This window comes from Bombus pascuorum, chromosome 3 (genome assembly GCF_905332965.1).
Source record: "Bombus pascuorum chromosome 3, iyBomPasc1.1, whole genome shotgun sequence".
NCBI classification, from domain to species: domain Eukaryota; kingdom Metazoa; phylum Arthropoda; class Insecta; order Hymenoptera; family Apidae; genus Bombus; species Bombus pascuorum.
Window position 1 is genome coordinate 12,248,918 of NC_083490.1, and position 19,571 is coordinate 12,268,488.

At 35.0% G+C, this 19,571-nt stretch overlaps 1 protein-coding gene across 6 annotated transcripts in view; it reads left to right on the forward strand.

Moving 5' to 3' along the window:
• Positions 1-19,333, forward strand: part of LOC132905004 (uncharacterized) — a 173,346-nt gene extending 154,013 nt beyond the window's left edge. For all 6 annotated transcript variants that reach the window (XR_009657714.1, XR_009657717.1, XR_009657715.1 and 3 more), the window contains 3 exons: positions 3,075-3,197; positions 17,060-18,640; positions 18,864-19,333. Coding sequence is in view for 1 of the 6 variants with exons in the window: in XM_060955894.1 (XP_060811877.1) it covers positions 3,075-3,197; positions 17,060-17,099 (163 nt within the window). In the remaining 5 variants the exon portion in view is untranslated. The remainder of the gene's footprint in view (positions 1-3,074; positions 3,198-17,059; positions 18,641-18,863) is intronic.
• Positions 19,334-19,571: the final 238 nt, after the last annotated feature.

The following is a 19,571-nucleotide window of genomic DNA, read 5'->3' on the forward strand; positions in this document are numbered from 1 at the left end:
AATAAATATAAAAATATTCTATTGTTACGTATTTTTTAAAGACCACTCAGTTTGACTGGTTTTGGTAGAAATAGCTTCGTGTTAACCATCGATAGTTCTAGTGTTAAAAACATACAAAAGATATAACTTAGGAAAAGCAATTAGAAACACCGTTCTCGTGACAATGAACTCTTTCATGCTTTTATATCTACATAGGTAGCTGGCTTTCAGTTTCCATACGATTTTTCCACGTCTCACGCGAATTCCAACCACGTGCCGTTTCGTCGCGGTAAATTCAGCTTGTCCTGTGAGGGTGGCAGCCGTTGAATTAACGACAGTACAAATTTAACTCGGTCGCGTGCAACAAATAAACGAACGCCGCTGCAGGCTAAATAATTATTGCCGAGCAAAATGGCGTGCTCAGCGGCCAGCCAGCGTAGCGGCCATTTGTACGTGGCCAACTCATAAACGCGGCCCAACTCTGCTCTGCCACGGTCCTCTCTGTGTTGCACGAGACCCGTTTTCTACAGAAAACAGCTGCTCGAATTTTTCAGTGTCCCTACAATGGTAACGAAATATGCTACAGTTACGATTTCATTTACCTGAAACTCACGCCTTACAACGAGATTTTTAAAACTCTTTGTCCGTGCAGTGCGCACCTTGTAATAAAAGACGAATTACCAGACGAATTACATTGTTAACACATTGTTGACCGGTAATTTTATTGAGAATTTATCTCATGTCACCGGCTATTATTTCGTCATTGGATGTGGAAGTAAAACTTTAATAAATTTTATTTATTATTCAATTTTTAATATTTCTTTTGCGGAAAAAGCGCACCACGTGTACTCGTTTACTCGTGGCAACGTTTGGCCATGGAAACACGAGTTAACTCGTGACCGGTCAACAATGTGTTAAGATTCGTGTCGTTACAAGGATAATTACGAGTAATTACGTATTTTGTATTTTATCTACCGTGTGGGAAGCTATGTTAACCGTTTGATTGCTAAACGCGTGTATACAGGGCGTCTGCGAAATCACGGTACAAGTCGGCTGATGATTCTACGCGTGGAAATAAATCGAAAGAAGGGAGCAACGTTTCTTCGTTTAAGGCTTCGTTTTCGAGAGAAACGAGTTTGGAAACCCAGCAGGTAGTCGCGTACGTGAATGTAAATTATGAAACTTTCGTTTCTTTATTATTGTTACTGATTATTATTACTTTCTATACTCTGTGTTCAATTTCAATGATATCATAGTCAAGGATAAGGCCAAGGATGTACCTTTTAAGAATCATTTTATTAATTAGGAAGCAAATAGCGACACTGTTGAAAATGACAACGTGAGTAAATAATAAATAGAAGATAGTTCTAGATATAATCAATGGATTTAATTAATAGGTTTAAAGGGGTGTCCTGAATTAGAATGTTCTAAAACAGCGTCTTTTCGTGATTTTTTTTAGAAGAGAAAGAAAGAAATGAAGTTACTGAATTTTGAGGTATGGTTTTATATATATTTAACGAATACAAAAAAATTTTTTTTAAAGTAGGAAGACAAATTATAACAGATTTCTAAGCCTATTTCATGGGCTGCAGTTTTCACTCCACCTCGTAATTATTGACTGAAACGAAAAACCAAAAGAGGATTAATTATTATATATTTTTCTTCTCGATGAACTATTCTTTTGTTTTTTATCCCTAGTCCATGTAAGAAAGTGCAATAAATGTTCCTCGGCTCAGAATAGTGTAATAGATTTATCCAAAGAATAAAATAATAGCTATTGTGATCCTACCTCTAAATATAGAAATAACAACAGGTTATGGGCCCAGGTTTAATAATTAGTTATTATTTTATTGGAAATATTAATAGTAATAATATTGAGGAGGGCAGACGATAATCTAAAAAACTAAAAAAAGAAGAAAAGGCGCATTTTTTAATTTCTAGTTCATGTAAGAAAGTGCAATAAATGTTTCTCGGCTCAGAATAGTGTGATAGATTTATCCAAAGAATAAAATAATAGCTATTGTGATTCTACCTCTAAATATAGAAATAACAACAGATTATGGGCCCAGGTTTAATAATTAGTTATTATTTTATTGAAAATATTAATAGTAATAATATTGAGGAGGGCAGACGATAATCTAAAAAACTAAAAAAAGAAGAAAAGGCGCATTTTTTAATTTCTAGTCCATGTAAGAAAGTGCAATAAATGTTTCTCGGCTCAGAATAGTGTGATAGATTTATCCAAAGAATAAAATAATAGCTATTGTGATCCTACCTCTAAATATAGAAATAACAACAGGTTATGGGCCCAGGTTTAATAATTAGTTATTATTTTGTTGAAAATATTAATAGTAATAATATTGAGGAGGGCAGACGATAATCTAAAAAATTAAAAAAAGAAGAAAAGGCGCATTTTTTAATTTCTAGTCCATGTAAGAAAGTGCAATAAATGTTTCTCGGCTCAGAATAGTGTGATAGATTTATCCAAAGAATAAAATAATAGCTATTATGATCCTACCTCTAAATACAGAAATAACAACAGACACTGTCCACGTTTAACAAAATACAGACACGAGCAGAAGCAACATTTTCATAATTCGAAACTACCAGGCGACAGACGGCTATCTGATGGATTTTCAAACTCATTTTTCTTGAAAACGAAGTCTCGAGCGAAAAGGACGTTGTTCCTCTTCTCCACTTATTTTTCCATGTGGAATCATCAGCCGACCGTTTGTGCCATAATTTCAGAGACATATAGAAAATATCAATTATACGTTTGGTGAATTCTACTCAGAAAAACATGTTTACTGTCTTGGTAAATTGATAAAGACTGGGGAAAATTTCCCAGTTGAAGAATTCGTAGAATTAGGAAAAAAGGTGAGTTAATGAGTTAGGAAGAAAAACATTGGCTATGAATTAAAATAAATAAGTATTAAGTGGTCAGCAATTTTTATTTTGCTCTATTAAAAGTTCAATTAGTGTTTTATTAAAAGTTTGTTATTGTCTGAGGATAAGCAAGAAAGAAATAGTTATGTACATCAAAAATCTACATGAAATCTACATTTTTCTAAATAGTGCAACATTTTTGTTTGCAGCACATCGCCAGTTGAATCGACAACGAGAGAGTTAATTCACGTCTGGTTCGATGAACTTCTGTCAATCGAACGCTGTCATCTGAGTACTCGGAATGCGAAGTCCTGGTTTTGTGGAATTCCACGGTGAATATCGAACGAACTATTCGTAATATTTGGATTATGTACAAAACTCGTAGACGGAACATTTGATTTTGATGATGCGAGAACGAGGTATTGCATAATTCAGTAGTTTTAACAAATAGTGGTAAATAAATTAGAAAGGTTCATTTAATACCACGTCTGATATTTTTTTATATTACCATTATTTCTTATGTTACTTTATGATTATTTTACAACTTGGTCTTTTTAAAACTATATTTCATTCCGGTTTCATCGTTGTTTTACAGTTTAGTCTTTATTTAGATCACCGCCTTATTCGTCTCTTCGATGTAGGAAATATCTGCCTATTCGAGATTGAAACTGTGCTAATTTTCAGATCTCGCTAGGATCTATATTCTGATCGTAGAACGATTTCATCCTTTCAGTGAAATATCTGAAGCTGAAATGCCTCGAAAGAAACTTTTACTCGTTTCTCGTTATATCTTTTCTGACTGTACTGTCTACGTTGTTTAACGTTGATCGTATGCAGATTTCGTTGCATGAAAACGATAAACTTATGGAACACGAATGAAAGAGAAATTGCTTTGGTTAGCCATTACTTGGTACGCGCAAACCACTCAAAAATCATACTAATCCAGTCCATTTTCTGACAATTTTATAATTTTAATATCCCGAAATACAATAAATCTACTGCTTTATTTCTGCCCTTTTCCCACTCAATTATGCTTTTTCTAACATTCAAAAGAAACGTCCAGCAAATTCTTCTTGATACAGATGATTTTCCGCTTTAATTTTACGTGATACGTCTTGTTAGAATTCTACAAATTTTTTTGTCTGCTGAAATGATAGCAATAAATATGAAGATGTATAAAAATATAAATATAAAGACACAGAAGTTAAACGTTTATTTGATTTCTGGCTAAATATATATGGAAATGTTTAAAGATTAATTTTCAGATGTAGTGTAATAAATGAATTGAACAATTTCGAGAGAGGCGAAGATTTGAATAAAATCGAATATACCTGCGGTGTATCATTGCTAGCTAGGAATCACGTTTTTAATTTAGCGCTTTTTAACAGATTCAATTTCATTATTCGCTGGAAACAACTTTGTTTACTGTGCCCTTCGTTCGATATTTTTCTTACCTTTATGAAACGAGGATTTTCAATTTTCTGCCAAGCGATACGATTTTGTATTTCATATTGCCGCAACCCAGGAAATAAACTATTAAATTTAACCTACATTTACGAGATTGGTACAGGTAAATCGTACGTTATCTGTTCGATACATTCTGTGATTGAAATTTTTCTAAAATTTCTTCCACCGTTTAAATTACAACCATGTTTGCGGATAAAAAACAACTAGTAACGTGTTAAACAAATAGACGAAATAAATAACGGAAGCTGTAAATCGACCGTACAATTAAAACATTTAAAATAGAGATATTACAAAGTTCTATTTAAATTCCACTATCAAAAAGCTAAATTTTGAAAAAGTCTGCTCCATTTACTCGAATTGTAATTCGCTCTGCATTATGTAAATTCTTCTATAAAAATAAGCATTACGCGCACACTAACATTAATAATAATGCAAAATAATAATTATTAAAATAATATTAAAAAATTCTACTTATCTAAATTTTGTTCAAATTCTCTTATTTAATTTCTAATTACTTGTAAATCTATATTATACAAATTATCGCATAAAAATACATTCGCACGCATTAACAGCAATAATAATAAAAAAAAAGATAGCGAGAAAGACAGTAAGACATGCGTTTAAAATATTAAAAAATTCCATTTGAAAGTTATTATAAATTCGTGAAAAAGTAGATCTTGTGGGAAACTTTGGCAATCTACGGTGTCTCTGTTTAAACTGAAAATTTCCAATTTTTCGAAGCAAACAAAGAGAAGCACAAAGAGTGCAGTGACGAACGAGGCCAGAGGCCTGTAGCGCGCGAATCGAGAAGGAAGGGAGAAACGGAGCTGAGAGAACGAGAGAACAGAGGAACGTCTGTTCAGAGGCACGCGCTGCCATATCGTTGCGCAACAGCTTGACCGATCCATCGACTCGAAACACGCGTCGACGATTAACCGCGTTATCCCTATTTGCATGCGGCATTTATACGCCACGTTAATTAGAAGCTACGTATTGTCTATCTATTAAGTTGCTCGTTTTTCCGGTTTCTTCCTATCGCCAGATCTTCAAATATGTTTCGCACGACTTTGTTAGGAAAAGATGAATTCCAATGAGAAACGTTACAACGATTAGGCAAATTTGTTTCACAGTAGCTCTATTACGGAACTGTTGCTTTGTAAGTGCTAAATAGTCTGTGGTTAAACATTCTTGAGTATAATTACACAAATTGAAGTAATTCGACGAAACCTTTTGCCATTTGTTCTCCTGAAACTGGTACACGTTAAAACTATAGCCTTTTCCTTCGTTTTACTTCTAAACTGTTTCAATCGTCTGATCGTTTCATCGAATGTGATCCCAATCACGTAATGCAGATGATTTTATTCGCGATATTCTGTGTACGATCTGAATAATTTTCCAACCGTTGCAAGAGTAAAAATTTCTTCGATTCTATGTTTTCAGTCGTCTGATAATCGTAAGCTGCAGTTATAGTTTCTTCGTTGAACATGTTCCAACGTATATGGATATTTCTAAAAATATTGAATTAATGAATTGAATAATTATTTGAATAATAAAAGTCGAATAAATCTTATTTCATTTTTCATTACCTTCGAATTGCCTAAATTGAAGAAAACAGATTGAGATTCGTTTTAACGTATACGTGTTGGAATAAAAACTGATTCGGAGCGTTTAAACTGGAACGCAGACGAAATACGGACGCGTGAAACATTACCTGGGAGTTACACCGGGTTATACAGGGTTAACTGGTAAAGTGGTTATAATGCGCCAGTGCGTCATGCAGCGTCCTTGGTGCAGTGCACATGACGCACGGATGCATCGTGTGCGAAAACTTTTCCACGTTTGATTGTCACAAGTCTGCTCGTTTAAAATCCACACGTTTCCTGCGTTTCTTTCTTTTCTGCGTTTCGTTTCAATTATTTGAGCGAATTAATTTAAGCTTGTTCGATCTCACGTTTCTTTAAATATTCGATTCGAACAATTCCTTGCGAACGTTAAGACAATAAATAAACGATAACGCGAAAATGTAATTAATATATCCGATTTAATGTTGAAGGAAATGAAATTATTTTCGAGATATATTAAAAAATTCGAATTCACTGTCTATTGCTCGCAAGTTTAGGTATTTAATAATAATTACGTATTTAATAGAAAGAAAACCAATGAAAAATTGTTACCCAGAAAAATAAGATACGAAGCTAACAGGAACCTGGTGAAGGGTTTCGATTTACTATGAAACAGCCAGAAAAGTATATTATATGTTTAATTCCCTTTTTTTTCACAAATTACCCGATATCAGATACCAGAACCGATCTCAAACTTTTGACCTATGCTGTGTCCTAGGCTAATAATAAAACTAAAAATCCTCCCACACTCATTTCCATCGAGCGTTCTACCTGACAGGCTTTGCACGTGATTTTTCCACGAAAATTTCCCTGTCACTGGGATTAGAGAAGCGTTTTGTCTATGTTGGTGGACAAGCGCGTCGGTCAGCGACGGTCGATTAAAAAATATCGAGAGGCACGGAGAAAAAGAAAAGAGGATAGAGAAAGAGAGAAGAGGGAACGGAACGAGGTCGAAGTCGAACGGAAGACAAGATTGATTACTAAGCGGAACGTATGGAGGGTCGGGGACAAAGCAGAGACAAAACAGATCGAAACACCATCCACGCTTGGGGCGGGTTTCTATTTGAGCACCCTCGGCCACGCTCGAGTGCCTTACTAATTCGATTAAACGTCGCTCCCGACCTTCCGTACCTTCGACACGTGACAGTCTAATTAGCGTGCGATTATTTCTGTAATGCCAAACAGGCCACCCGTACGTTATTTGTGCCGTGAAATAATATTGGGGAAGGTATCGATGGTGTTTTTAGAAGATTTCCTACGGCGGAGCGGAAAACCGCACGATTGCAATGAGTTTCAGTTTGACTAACACTAGAACTACCACACCATTCAAATTGACTGGTTTTACAATTTTATTTTAAAATTCCTACTTCATGTTATATTTTCTTCCGCAATGATGTAATGACTTTTTCGCAACGATAACTAAAAGAATAATATAATGAATTTCATTTTGTTTTTTGTGGCTATGGTATCAAGGCTACTTATACCAATACCAGTGAAAATGACTGATACTTGTCAAAGTGTAAAAAGGTGCTGCAATCTGTTAATCGAACCCCAATTAACCAATTTCTTCGTTTTGTGCAACTTCCCACGCGTTTTTAAAATTTTTACTGCGTATCATTCGATACGACGATATCAGTTATCAGGAAAATTCCGGATCGATCGCTAGATCGCTAGATGCTAACGCTAGAAATACCACAGCAGTCGAAACGACCGGTTCTACAATTTCATAAATGTGTCAAGCCTCGTTTAGCGATCATGGTGGATTAATAATACCAAAAATGTGCTACATAACATGGAATTCTTTCTGTAAGATAGTAATAAATCAATAAATATAAAAATATTCTATTGTTACGTATTTTTTAAAGACCACTCATTTTGACTGGTTTTTGTAGAAATAGCTATATGTTAACTATTGGTATTTCTAGTATTAAGTAATTGCATTTTAACTTACTTGGACGCGAGTAAATGTCTTTTGGTCGATCCGATGAAATTGCAATGGAGCTGCTTTTTGAGATATATTATATATGTATTAGGTTGTCCGAAAAGTTCCTTTCCTTTATAAGAAAATAATAAACGTGCACTGTTTTTTCTTTTATATCAGTTTTTCGAATTATGCACGAACATAAATGGATCATACCTAACTCAATAAAATAATATAAAACAGAAATTGTTGTTCATCTATTATCACCTTATGAAACGAAAGAAAATTTTCGGTCAACCTAACACAATGGTTGGAGTAAATATTTGTACATACTCCTGCTTTTCATTGAAGCATAATTTTTTTATAGCAGATCCATTTCATTTTCAGGATATCGATCGTACTATCGATGATAAGAAATTCAATGTACTTAAATGTACTAATTAATTGCTATGTACACCATACGATAAATACAATGGTGTGTAAATGCTTTTTGGTAATTGGAAATTTCATAGATATAGGAATATGGTAGAAGAAAGACTGTATTGGTAACTATTTGCATTTAGTATTTGAACATTCCTTTACATTCGTTCTGTTTTATTCGCGTTATAAACACTAATTTAAAAAATTTAATGATTCTCTAAAAACTTGCATCTCGTTTAATAGAATCATTCGTAAAGTGCAATGAACTAGACAGTAACAAATACAATAAAAGGTTTAGTAATCGAAATATATGCAGATTTGTTAAGACAATGAACAAATAAAAATTATCCACTAAATATTTATTGCCTATGAAATTCTTATTTGATAACATAGAATATCTCTATAGATTGTAACTCATGGTTTCCAAAAGAAGCTTTTAGCAAGCTCCTAATTATTTCTCGGGTTAAATGTTCTAATATTTATGCACTGATATGTATTTCCTTACGTACACAGAACGTCATGAAGGTGCGTTCAGGCGAAGCAAGCTCGTTGTTGCTTCGTGGTGGGTTTAGACCAACGGAGAGTATATTTGTTGTCCGCTCGGTAAAATTAAAAGATGATATCGCAATCGAGCATTCGTCCACCGATCGGACAAAGAATGATCTCACTTTCTTCGTGTTTTTGTAAAATGTAAATGTAAATCGATTAAATGTAAATTGTTTAAATTTCGTTCAGCCGAACGAATGCTCGTTTGCGCTTCTATTTTACCAAATTTTACCAGAGCGGTGAAAGAACTAAACGCACCATTAAACGCCAAAAGTGGGGAAAATCGAAGCGTAAACGAGCATTCGACGATTGTTCGTGAAATAAAAAAAAGGCACGTTATGAAAGATCCTAAGAACGTTCGAAAAATCTTCATTTCTTCGTCGGTTATAGTTGCCACGAGTGTGATCGAAGATCGAACCGGAAATAACTATCGAGCATTCCAGATGCTCGGTCTAATCTCTACAAACGTTCGTACACAAAATTGTAAATGAGTTTACGAAGCTATCGGTCGATGGTGGTTTACAGAAAACGAGCAGTAAAACGCTGCTGTTCTCGTTCTATATTCTTGCTGGTTCGTTCTAAACGCGGCTAGAGGTGTTGCAGCGAGTCGAATCGGTTCTTGAATCGCATCGAATCGGCCGAATCGATCGATTTACGATCACCAGCGCACACCTGACCGACCATAGAGTGGCGCCGATCGAAACGCGGGTATGCACGCGCTCATTCCCGCATTATTCGTCGCGTATAAGTGGGAACGTACACACATGGGTGCAAGTTAGGTCGCACGGCTGACCCAGATATGCGCGTAGCGTCGCGTCGTCGCGCGAAGCGAAACGCGATTGAAACAGCCCGCTCTAGATTTCGCCGCCGTTTGTCGTATCATCGGCCATCGTATCGCGCGAAATATCGTCACGCGACGTCTTCTACTCGGATCCTGATCTATACAGAACTCTACTATCGATCTACTAACTATGCTAATAGACATAGCTACGTGCAAGTTGCTACAAAGTCGCTCGACAGTACAAACTTTATGGTGTCTATTCAGGTAGTTGTGTTCTTAATGCTGTTGTCAATTGCCGCGGTTGTTCATGGTTGTGTGGTTTCTGGGTAAATGGAACGGAAACGTTGGATAGATTCTGGTTGGACGAGACGAGTTGTTTAGGTGAATCGAGTTTACATGTTCCGAGGAAAGTGAACGCGAAAGGAAATATTTTCGTATTGGCGGATTGCGAATGTTTAGGGAAATTCAGGTTTTTGTGTAATCATTATTTTATACCCTTGAAAATAGAATCGTATAAATAGTAAGCAACGTGCGAGATAAATAGAGATTTGTTTCGTCCTTGAAATGCTGTACACGCCTTGGATATTTTGTATATTTTTACAGATCATGTGCAATGCGCATTCGAATTTCTCATAAACGTAGAAACATTGGCAGTGGGCAAGCAAACAAAAGAATAACTTTGATAATATGCAATCGATCATTGAATATTTCAATTCCTCCTTATGTCTCTTTGCTGAAGCCTTCCAAATTATCACATTTATCATGTCAAATTTTTAAATTGTATCTCATTATTGTGCGTTATTTAATGCTAATAAACCCGAAAGCCAGAGATCAAGTTGGAGAAGAGTTCATAGGCATATTAAAATTTCGATATTTCTTTTATCCGCCACTGTGCTCCGAATTAAGGCAACCCCGTTGCAAATATACGAAACAGAAGGCATAGAGTTTTGTCGTATCCGCGATAAAAAGTCTGCTCTTGAAAGTAGCTACGAAATGGTTTTAATAAACCTGAAAGCCAGAAACCCGGTTGTAATTGAGGGAGAACCTTCTGCTGTCGCGACTAAGCTGCATTAACATTTTTTTATTCTCCACGATATCTAAATTTAAGATGATCCTATAGATACGCAGAAGACGTAGAATTCTTTTGCTCTTGATAAAAATTCTACTCTTCTAAGATAACTGGAGAACAGTTCTAATAAACCTGAAAGCCGGAAACGCAGTCGGAGAAGAACCTAAACTCGAAACCCTTGGCTGTGGCGAATAAGGCGTCGTAACCATAACGCAGCCTCGAGTTCCAGCCGTCTGGCAGACGAGGCGCACAAGCTGAGCGTATCCGGCACGAACGTGCGCATAAGTGCACACCGGAATGCCCGACGTAGCAGCGGTGCATACTTAGCGGTGCATACGCGCCGCACACGCATACACTCGGTCACGCGATCCTGTATGCGCATACACTGTCTCTCAAAAGTATACGGACGCTTGGTTACGTTTGACAGAATGTGATGTAAAATCGTAGAGAGCAGCTGATTTTTATTATTTTGTATGTGTATAGGTGTACGCATATGTCTTCTCTGAATTGGAGATGTAATTTAAGAAATTGTGAAAGAACGAGTCGAAGATGTGAGATCTCGTCTTAAGTTTGAGAGAATGTGACTTGAATCGCGAATGCGAGCAACCATGCAACCATCTTGTTATTTATTCGTTGTTGATTGCAGTGTTTTTAAAGCGAAAAATGTCACATAGAATGGGCTTAGAAGGTAAGTTAAACGCGCCGATATCTTTTAGGTTTGATAGAGGAAATATAACGTGAGTTGTAGAAAAGAGTAACTGCGACGATCGTAGTACAGGACGCCTCTAAATTGGAGACACAATAGAAAAGGGTGGAGAAAATCAATTGGATATCGTAAAATTTTTCACGGAGAATCTGATCCATATTGTTGATATAAATATATTACGATGATTTTGTTATTTAATCGTTATTATTAAAGTTACGGTAACCTTTATCTCGAGAGGCTACAACGTGAAAATTGTTAGATCGCCAATTTCTGAAACGTAACAATTTCTTCCCTCGTGAATCCCCTATTTTCTAATATCTTAAATCTCACATTGATTTATTAATATTTTCCAAATTTCTAAAGAAATTTTCGCTAACCCGATTAACAGTCTAATTTACAATCTGTAAATCTATTTATATGCACATAGAGTTACAAATTGGTCAAAGCTCTAGATATTAGGTTGCCCAAAAAGCTTCTTTCGTTTCATAAGGTGATAATAGCTGAACAACAATTTCTGTTTTATATTATTTTATCGAATTAAGTGTGATCCATTTCTATTATTATGTTCGTGCATAATTCGATAAACTAATATAAAACAAAAAACATTGTGCGTCTATAATTTCCTTATAAAACGAAAGGAACATTTCGGACAACCTAATACTTACGAGTAACAGTGCATATACGCGTCAGAGACACTCCGAGTGCTGTCAGAGCTAAAGAGAAAAAGAGAAAGGGAGAGAAAGAGAGAACAGTCAGGAGCGGGTTCCACTGGTGCGTGCGGGCATGTGCAAGCGCAAGGTCGTGTCGGGGTTGGGAATTCGGATTGCCAAGGGTTCCCACCCCTCCGTATTGCACTAGAATTCTGACACTACTACCTGGACGACCGACTGCTGCTAGACGAAGATGAAGAACAACAGAGAAAAGAGTGGGAGGCAGATAGAGAAGGGCCACTCCGTCTCGTTTCCTTTCCGAAGCGTATCCTTCGGGAATACGTACCGGGTGAACCCACAGGATTCCATGCATCGGGTTGGTTCGCAAACCTGTTTCACAGGGGGAATTTGACACGCTCCCTGCTAATCCGATTTTCACGAGTCATACGCTATCATGATAATAATTTTCGTGTAAAATTAGTAACACTGATTTTTACACATTTTATTTACCAATTATTGTGAAATTGTAAGTGTAAATAATATTTATGATTTTTACAGTTATCCTTCTATTGTATTTTCATACTATGTGTGCGTTATCGACCAGCGATTTTAAATTATTTTTCATTTTTCTATATTTTCGTTTCAATCTAACTTTGCTTAGAAAGATTAAGGTAACGCGTTGCAATGAAAGCTGTTGGACGATATTCTAAAAACTTGGAAGAATATTCAAGAATTACTTATTACAAGAATTACATTAATTATATTCAAGAATTGGGCGGTTGTTTAAAAAAAGAGAAGGATCGCATGGATGTAAAGGACTCGGTATGCAGTTGACGCCAGTAAAAATAAAGTTGCAAACGAAGGATTATGAATTATTGCGGAAATCGGTTTCTGCGTATGAAAATTTGTGTTTTATTTAAAAGTTGCCGCGATATTACGTACGTTTATATTATATATGCGAGTGTATAATTTTTTAAACTACGAATTTCATCAAATTTTATTTAGTCAGATTAGTTATTAAAGTACTACATGATTATTAAAATACATACGCTGTAAAGTACCATTGGAAATTGTACGAGGAACGATATAATTCGTTATATTTCATTCAATTTTCCGATAGTTAATATTAATTCGGATCAATAAATTTAATATTGTATTAATGTATAAATATTCTCAAAACATTTCTAATAAACAAATTTTGTTTTATTTATTTAAAAAATATACCAATTAGTATGGGAACCACCAAAAAGTTTGACGATCGAAACAATCGATGGTGTCTCGACTGAGATCAGTATAAAATATTTCAAATAATATAATTGTAAATTATTAATTATAAATTAGATTATAAATGACTGGTTTTAATACTTAACGTGTTTTTCTATTACGTAACAATTATTCTGTACGTTATTATTATATAACAACGTTCGTCGCAAAATCGTTTTCGTTTACTTCATATCGTTCCGTTTCATGACGTGCATCGTTGTTTGACGTATACTTACACGTCGTTTCGTTTATACGTCATTTCCGTTTATAACTGGCGTACGATGAACGTGTCGAGATTGTACAATACGTCATTACATACATTTGCAAGATTATGAGTTGCGAAATGGATAGTAATAGAAGCCTAATAATAAGATTGACTAAGCTTGATGATAAAAGAATATGAAACACGTAACATAATCAATAAAATATATTGCATCATAGCGGGGGATATAGTTTGAAAATATAATTTTTCTTTATAAACTACGATTCGTTTTTAAATCATTAGACTCTGTGTATCACTGTGGAATATAGCGATAAGTATTTTTCAAATTATATCTTTCTATATCGATTTGTATAATTTCGCAGAAAGTGAATAAAATTTGTTTCAGTTTCTATGAAATTCAGTAAAAAGCTACGAAGACTATTGTTTCGATATTTAATTGAATCAATGATTAAAACGTTACGAATGAATTTCTGTAAACGCAAAGAATTCCCTAATGGAGTTGTCAGTAAGAGCCGTAAACCAGCCCTTTTTTCATCGGTAGGAAGATAATTGAGGAAGGAAGAAGAATCTTTTGATGAACAGAAATGCCGGGAAAGGATTGAAGTTCCTTTCCCAAGTGGATGAAGTACGTAGTTGGAGTGATAATTGACTGGGCGATGATGAAACTGGCTGACTCGCGATCTTCCTAGAGGTAGCTAATATTTACGTTGAACTAACAGGAAAAGGAAGTTCTTCCTGAAATAGGAAAAAGCTTCTCTTAATACGAAATAGTCACTCGTTCTTTTGAAATAACGGCTGAACGAGTTCCTAATAGAAAATTAATAAACACAATTAAGAGTTCATTATACGATATCGTACAAAATCTTTTTTCTAAATAATTCCAGAACCGGAAAGAGTTTCTATATTATTTAAAACATCTTCAGAATTGATTAAATAAACGTGGCGATATTTCTTAGAATAATTAACAATTATGTTATTATAATTTTTCTTTCGATAATTTTTTACTAGAAAAATACTACGATAGAAAGGAAAAATATTTCTTGATTTTAAAGTTTCTTGAAAATTCTCAAAACTGATGAAAAGCATTGTTATCGAATATGAAAACAAAATTAAATAATTTTATTAAGAATAATCGTTTCCAATCATCTAAATGTATTTTCTTTATTATGCTATTGTATATCGTAGATAAATAAAAATCACGTAGAGGTTAAAGAGGACCAGTCGCGCGATAATTTCGCAACGATCACCCGTTATACAGGCAGACCGATCTGTTCGCGTAATATTATAGTTCGGTGAACAGTAATCTGGGTTACGCCCTCCGCTCGATTCATAAGAACCGCGCGTTAAAGTAGGAGAGAACGTGATTTCTCTCGTACCTTCGTTCTTTCTCCCTCCCCCTGTCACCCTTCTCTTTTCTAGCGACACCCTTTTCCTCTCTTTTCCTTTTTCATGCTTTCTCCAAACGCTCTCTTTCCTTTCCTTTAACCCCTTTCCCAATCTCTGTTTCTAATACTTTAGTTCTTTTCTTCTTTTTCTGTGTTTTCCTGCTCCTCTTTTCACTTTCACCCCTTTTTACCTTTTATCTGCTCTTTTAATTAGTACACTCGCAATTTTATCTTACGTTGTCTTCATCTCCAATAACCACCTTCTTTTCCTCAAGATACTGTAAATGTCGAAGTTGTGAAGTCTACAGAAAACAATTGGCATTGATATTCAAGTATAGAACTACTGTCGATAGTTTTACTGCTAATTATTATTTATACTAGTTTTTACTAGTTCAATTCTATCAGTCTGCAGGTGTGTAAGAGAAGGTGTTGACTGTTTAACCATTTAACACCGAAAGTTGCACTGCTTTTCAAAATCACTTCCGATCAATTTCAAAAAACGCTACTTTTCAAAATTCGTCAAACTTTGTCCCTGATTAATACCTGATCTTTCTTGGTCAGGCTCCATTGGCAAAGCAGCGAATAATTAATAAATCGGATTAATATTCCTAATGAATCTTTGATCTGAAAATAACAAAACACCTATGTATAATATATAAATAAATTTTACATCTTTTAGATAATTTGGATTTAATGTGCCGGATGTTGAACTGTTAAACAGAGAATATTTCCAGAGAACCCAATATTCCATTTTTATTTCTTTCCATTTTTCTCTTAAAATTAATATTAAAATTTCTATCGATACTTATTTTCCTATTCTATTGAAAAACACTGTGAACACTTTGGATGTTCCATCATATTCGTAACGTATATTTGTATCATCCTAAATAATAGAACAATTAACGTCCTAAGAGAGAATGGCGAGAAGAAAATTGAAGGAAATGGTCCAAACTTGTTGCATGCTATCCGGACGCTTCTTTCACCCTCTCACCCTCATCTTCTCATTTCTCTTACATTTCTCAACGGATATTTCTTGGTCTCGTCATACTAACCAGGAATTTCCAAATGGATCTCCATTTTTTAGATGGCCATTTTTCTTACGTCCATTTTCACGTGTCTTTTTGTTCCCACGTTGCAAGATCCGGCTATGGCGAACGGCTGCTTTGCATTTATACGTCTACTTCCTCGAGAAGCGAATTTTTTATCCTACTACGTTCTATTTTGCTCTACTCTACTTTTTTCTTCTTCTTCGTAATCTCGCCGCGTTCTACTTTCTCGCGTTAATTCTGGATTTACGAGCGTTCGTGCGTCGTGTTGCAAATAGTTGCGAATATTCCGATTCTTTCATCTCGATGCAATATCGATCTTGCAAAACTTGCGATTCGCTGACTGAAGGATTATCGATGACGTTAGTTACGTTTCTTTCCATATAAAATATCCGAGATTTGTAGTGTTAAATAGAAGATTGAGTAAAAATTGTTCTATGAGGTATGAGATTCTTTTAATTTTCTTACCGAGAAAAACGTCGTTAAATACCTTTTCTAATTAATTCTTTACACCTGCACCGATCATAAAAATGGGTTAATAGGTTATTCGCTAATAATAAATTATTAGTAAGTTAGAATCGGTTCAAATTATATCTTGAATCTTATAATTTCTTTTAAAAGATTGGCATGTTTTTGAATATATTAAATATAAATTGTATGGATGATTGAAGAGTCGATATATTACCAGCTGTATTTATATATTATTCTACCTTTCATACGTGATCGTATATTTTTTCCAGTTATAATTACTATTATACCAATTGCTATAATTGCCTCATACGTCACTAAATAAATAAACATTTTATTATAATAAGAAGATATTTATTTCAATAGAAACAAGTTCTTTTGTAATGTTAGATCATGAACCACTATATCCTCTTTCTTTTAATTACCATTATTATTTTAATAATATGTACCTACTATTAATTTAGTAATTTATGTATAATTACTTCGTACAATAGCAAATAGATAAATAACCATGTTATTATACGAAGATACGATTTCTTTTAATAAAACAAGTTCTTCTGTAAGTTTAGTTTAGGTACAGAAACTATCATGAATGACCGAACGTTTTTTTTTTTTTTTTAGTTGCAGGGCTGAGACTCGCAGAGGACCAGAGGAGTTTATTGAATAAATCAAGGTCAAGCGAATGAAAGAGCGACGAGGAGGGCCGAGGCATCGGCCGGGATTCTGTCGTGGCGCAGAAAAATCAAATTAAACAGCCGCTTTTAAGTCGAATTAAAACGAATGCGCTTAATTAAAGCGGCCTGTGCCGCTCAACTAAAGGAGTTTTATTGACGGCAACCGAGTCTCCTTTGTCGGTGCCACCGTGTACCCTTTCATTATTACGTTAAAAGATGCCCGCGACTTTTTGGTTTTGCAGCAAATAACGCTCTATTTTTCTCTCCGTTAAAGACAGCCTGGTTTTTTTCCGATTTTTCAACCCGACTTCTCTGTTTTTCAATGTTTCCTTTCTTTGTGATTTCGAGACGCGTTTCAGGATCCAGCTTCTTCGTAGCCGTGTTTTTTGCTCCTTTCATTCTTACGGCTACGTGAATCGGAGATTTTTTGGAAGCGGTTGGATGGTGAAAAAGAAACGAGCGTGAGAAATTAATTTACTGTTTTTGTTGCTTTTCTTTGTTAATTGGATTAGAGTAAAAAAAGCTTCAACATATTTGCTGGCGTTCTGTGTAGTTTTATGGAAATTCATATTTTCATAGACCCAGTGAAAAATATGGAATCTAATGGTAGGACGTTATTTCATCCGCTGAATGTTATACAAGTAGCTACTGTGTATTCGTTACTTTTTATATTTTCACTTGTCATGTGTATTTTCCAATTTTTCATTTCCCATAAACGCGTAAAAATCAGCCATACGCGGTAACGAAGACGAAGAAGAAATGTTTTCACTATCGTAGTGCATAAAAATCCGCGGAGCAAATGTTTAAATAAAGCAGCTAATACAGTTTGTGCATTCTAGTTTTCGATATAGTGGAGCGCAGTTTCCGAACGATTTATTTTAAATTCTACTTTATTTTATTACACTACCAAAGGGTTAGATGATAAAATAATTCGTTTCATCGTAGCTGTAACGATGCTCGTGGGCCATGGTTTATCGGTCAGAAAAATGTGCAGACCCGTGACAAAAGGAGTCATAACGGAACCGCGTTCGCAAGCCAAAGACGAGCACGTTAACGGTGTCTGAGGTTTCACCGCGCTAAATACACACTTTTTCCCTCTCACTCGTCGCGTTAACGTCGAACCAACCGCGGACGACGACTCTTTTTCTTTTCTCTTACTCGACGATGCTGTCTGCCGTGAAAAGAAGCAGCTACTCCATCGTAGGGATAAAGACGAGAAAGCAAAGAAAAAGCCACGGTTCTCGTTGCAGAGAAAATCGGAAGAGGATCGACGTAGAAGATGAATAGAAGGCGAGAAGCAGAGGTTCTCCCTTGAAACAGGGGGACGATCTTGCCCCGTTCATTGTGAGAATTTCTAATTGTTCGCCAATGTTCCGGACATGGTGAGGGAATTTTTCTCTGGGAAAATGGTACGTGGCATTATCTGTTACCATATAGCGTATGGATTATCGAGAAATTATAATTTTTTAAAGAAATTTACCAGTTGAAGAGCAATGCGTAAGTTTCTGGTGTTTTTATTGTGGTTGGCAATTAGGTGATTGTGGATTTTGTCATTAGGTGGTATTGACTTACGCATTGCTCTTCAATTAAATTTCTTAATTAGTCGCATCCACCCTGCGGAAAGAAAAATCCCCTTACCCTATTTTTAATATCAATTATACTGTTAAAATACATCATCCCATTACTAACAGCTATTAGTATAATAACAATACCACCTAATGACAAAATTCGCAATCACTTAGTTGCCAACCCAATAGAAATGAAATTATGTAAATCATTGGCGATATTATGAAATGTTATAGATTTGTTAATAATAGCATCATTGTTAGTAGTATTAATAGCTGTTAGTAATAGGATGATGTATTTTAACAGTATAATTGATATTAAAAGTATGGTAAGGGGATTTTTCTTTCGGTATGGTGGACTATGGCGACTTTTTGTTAGAAAATTATGTACGTATCGTGAAAGAATTACAAGTTTTCTAGGAAATTGGGTGATTTAAGCGCAACGTACAAATCATGCTTTTAGAAATGAAATTATGTAATTATTAGTAATTGTATAATTATTGCAGGTAATCGTGTAATTATTAGTAATTATTAGTAATTACATAATTATGCGGGTAATTACATAATTAGTAGCGTCATATCATAATGATATTTCAATGATGTACTATTAAAACGATGCCTGTAAGTTAAAGAAGAACTAAATATTAAAAAAAAAATAAAAAGCCACTCAATTTCTTCATTTCCTTTCATCTTCCTCTTCTTCCTTGCTACTCCTAAAAGATACTGAAAAGTCACAAGCTTCAAACTTCGATCTTATCGAAATCCCTGAAATCAGCGAACTCTGAAAATCGATAGTTGCCGAGCGAAAAATCCTAACGGAATGTAAAAGTTACGATTGTGAAAATTTCATTTCAATTACATGTTTCGACTCTTACAGGTCTCTTTGATTTTACAAATTAA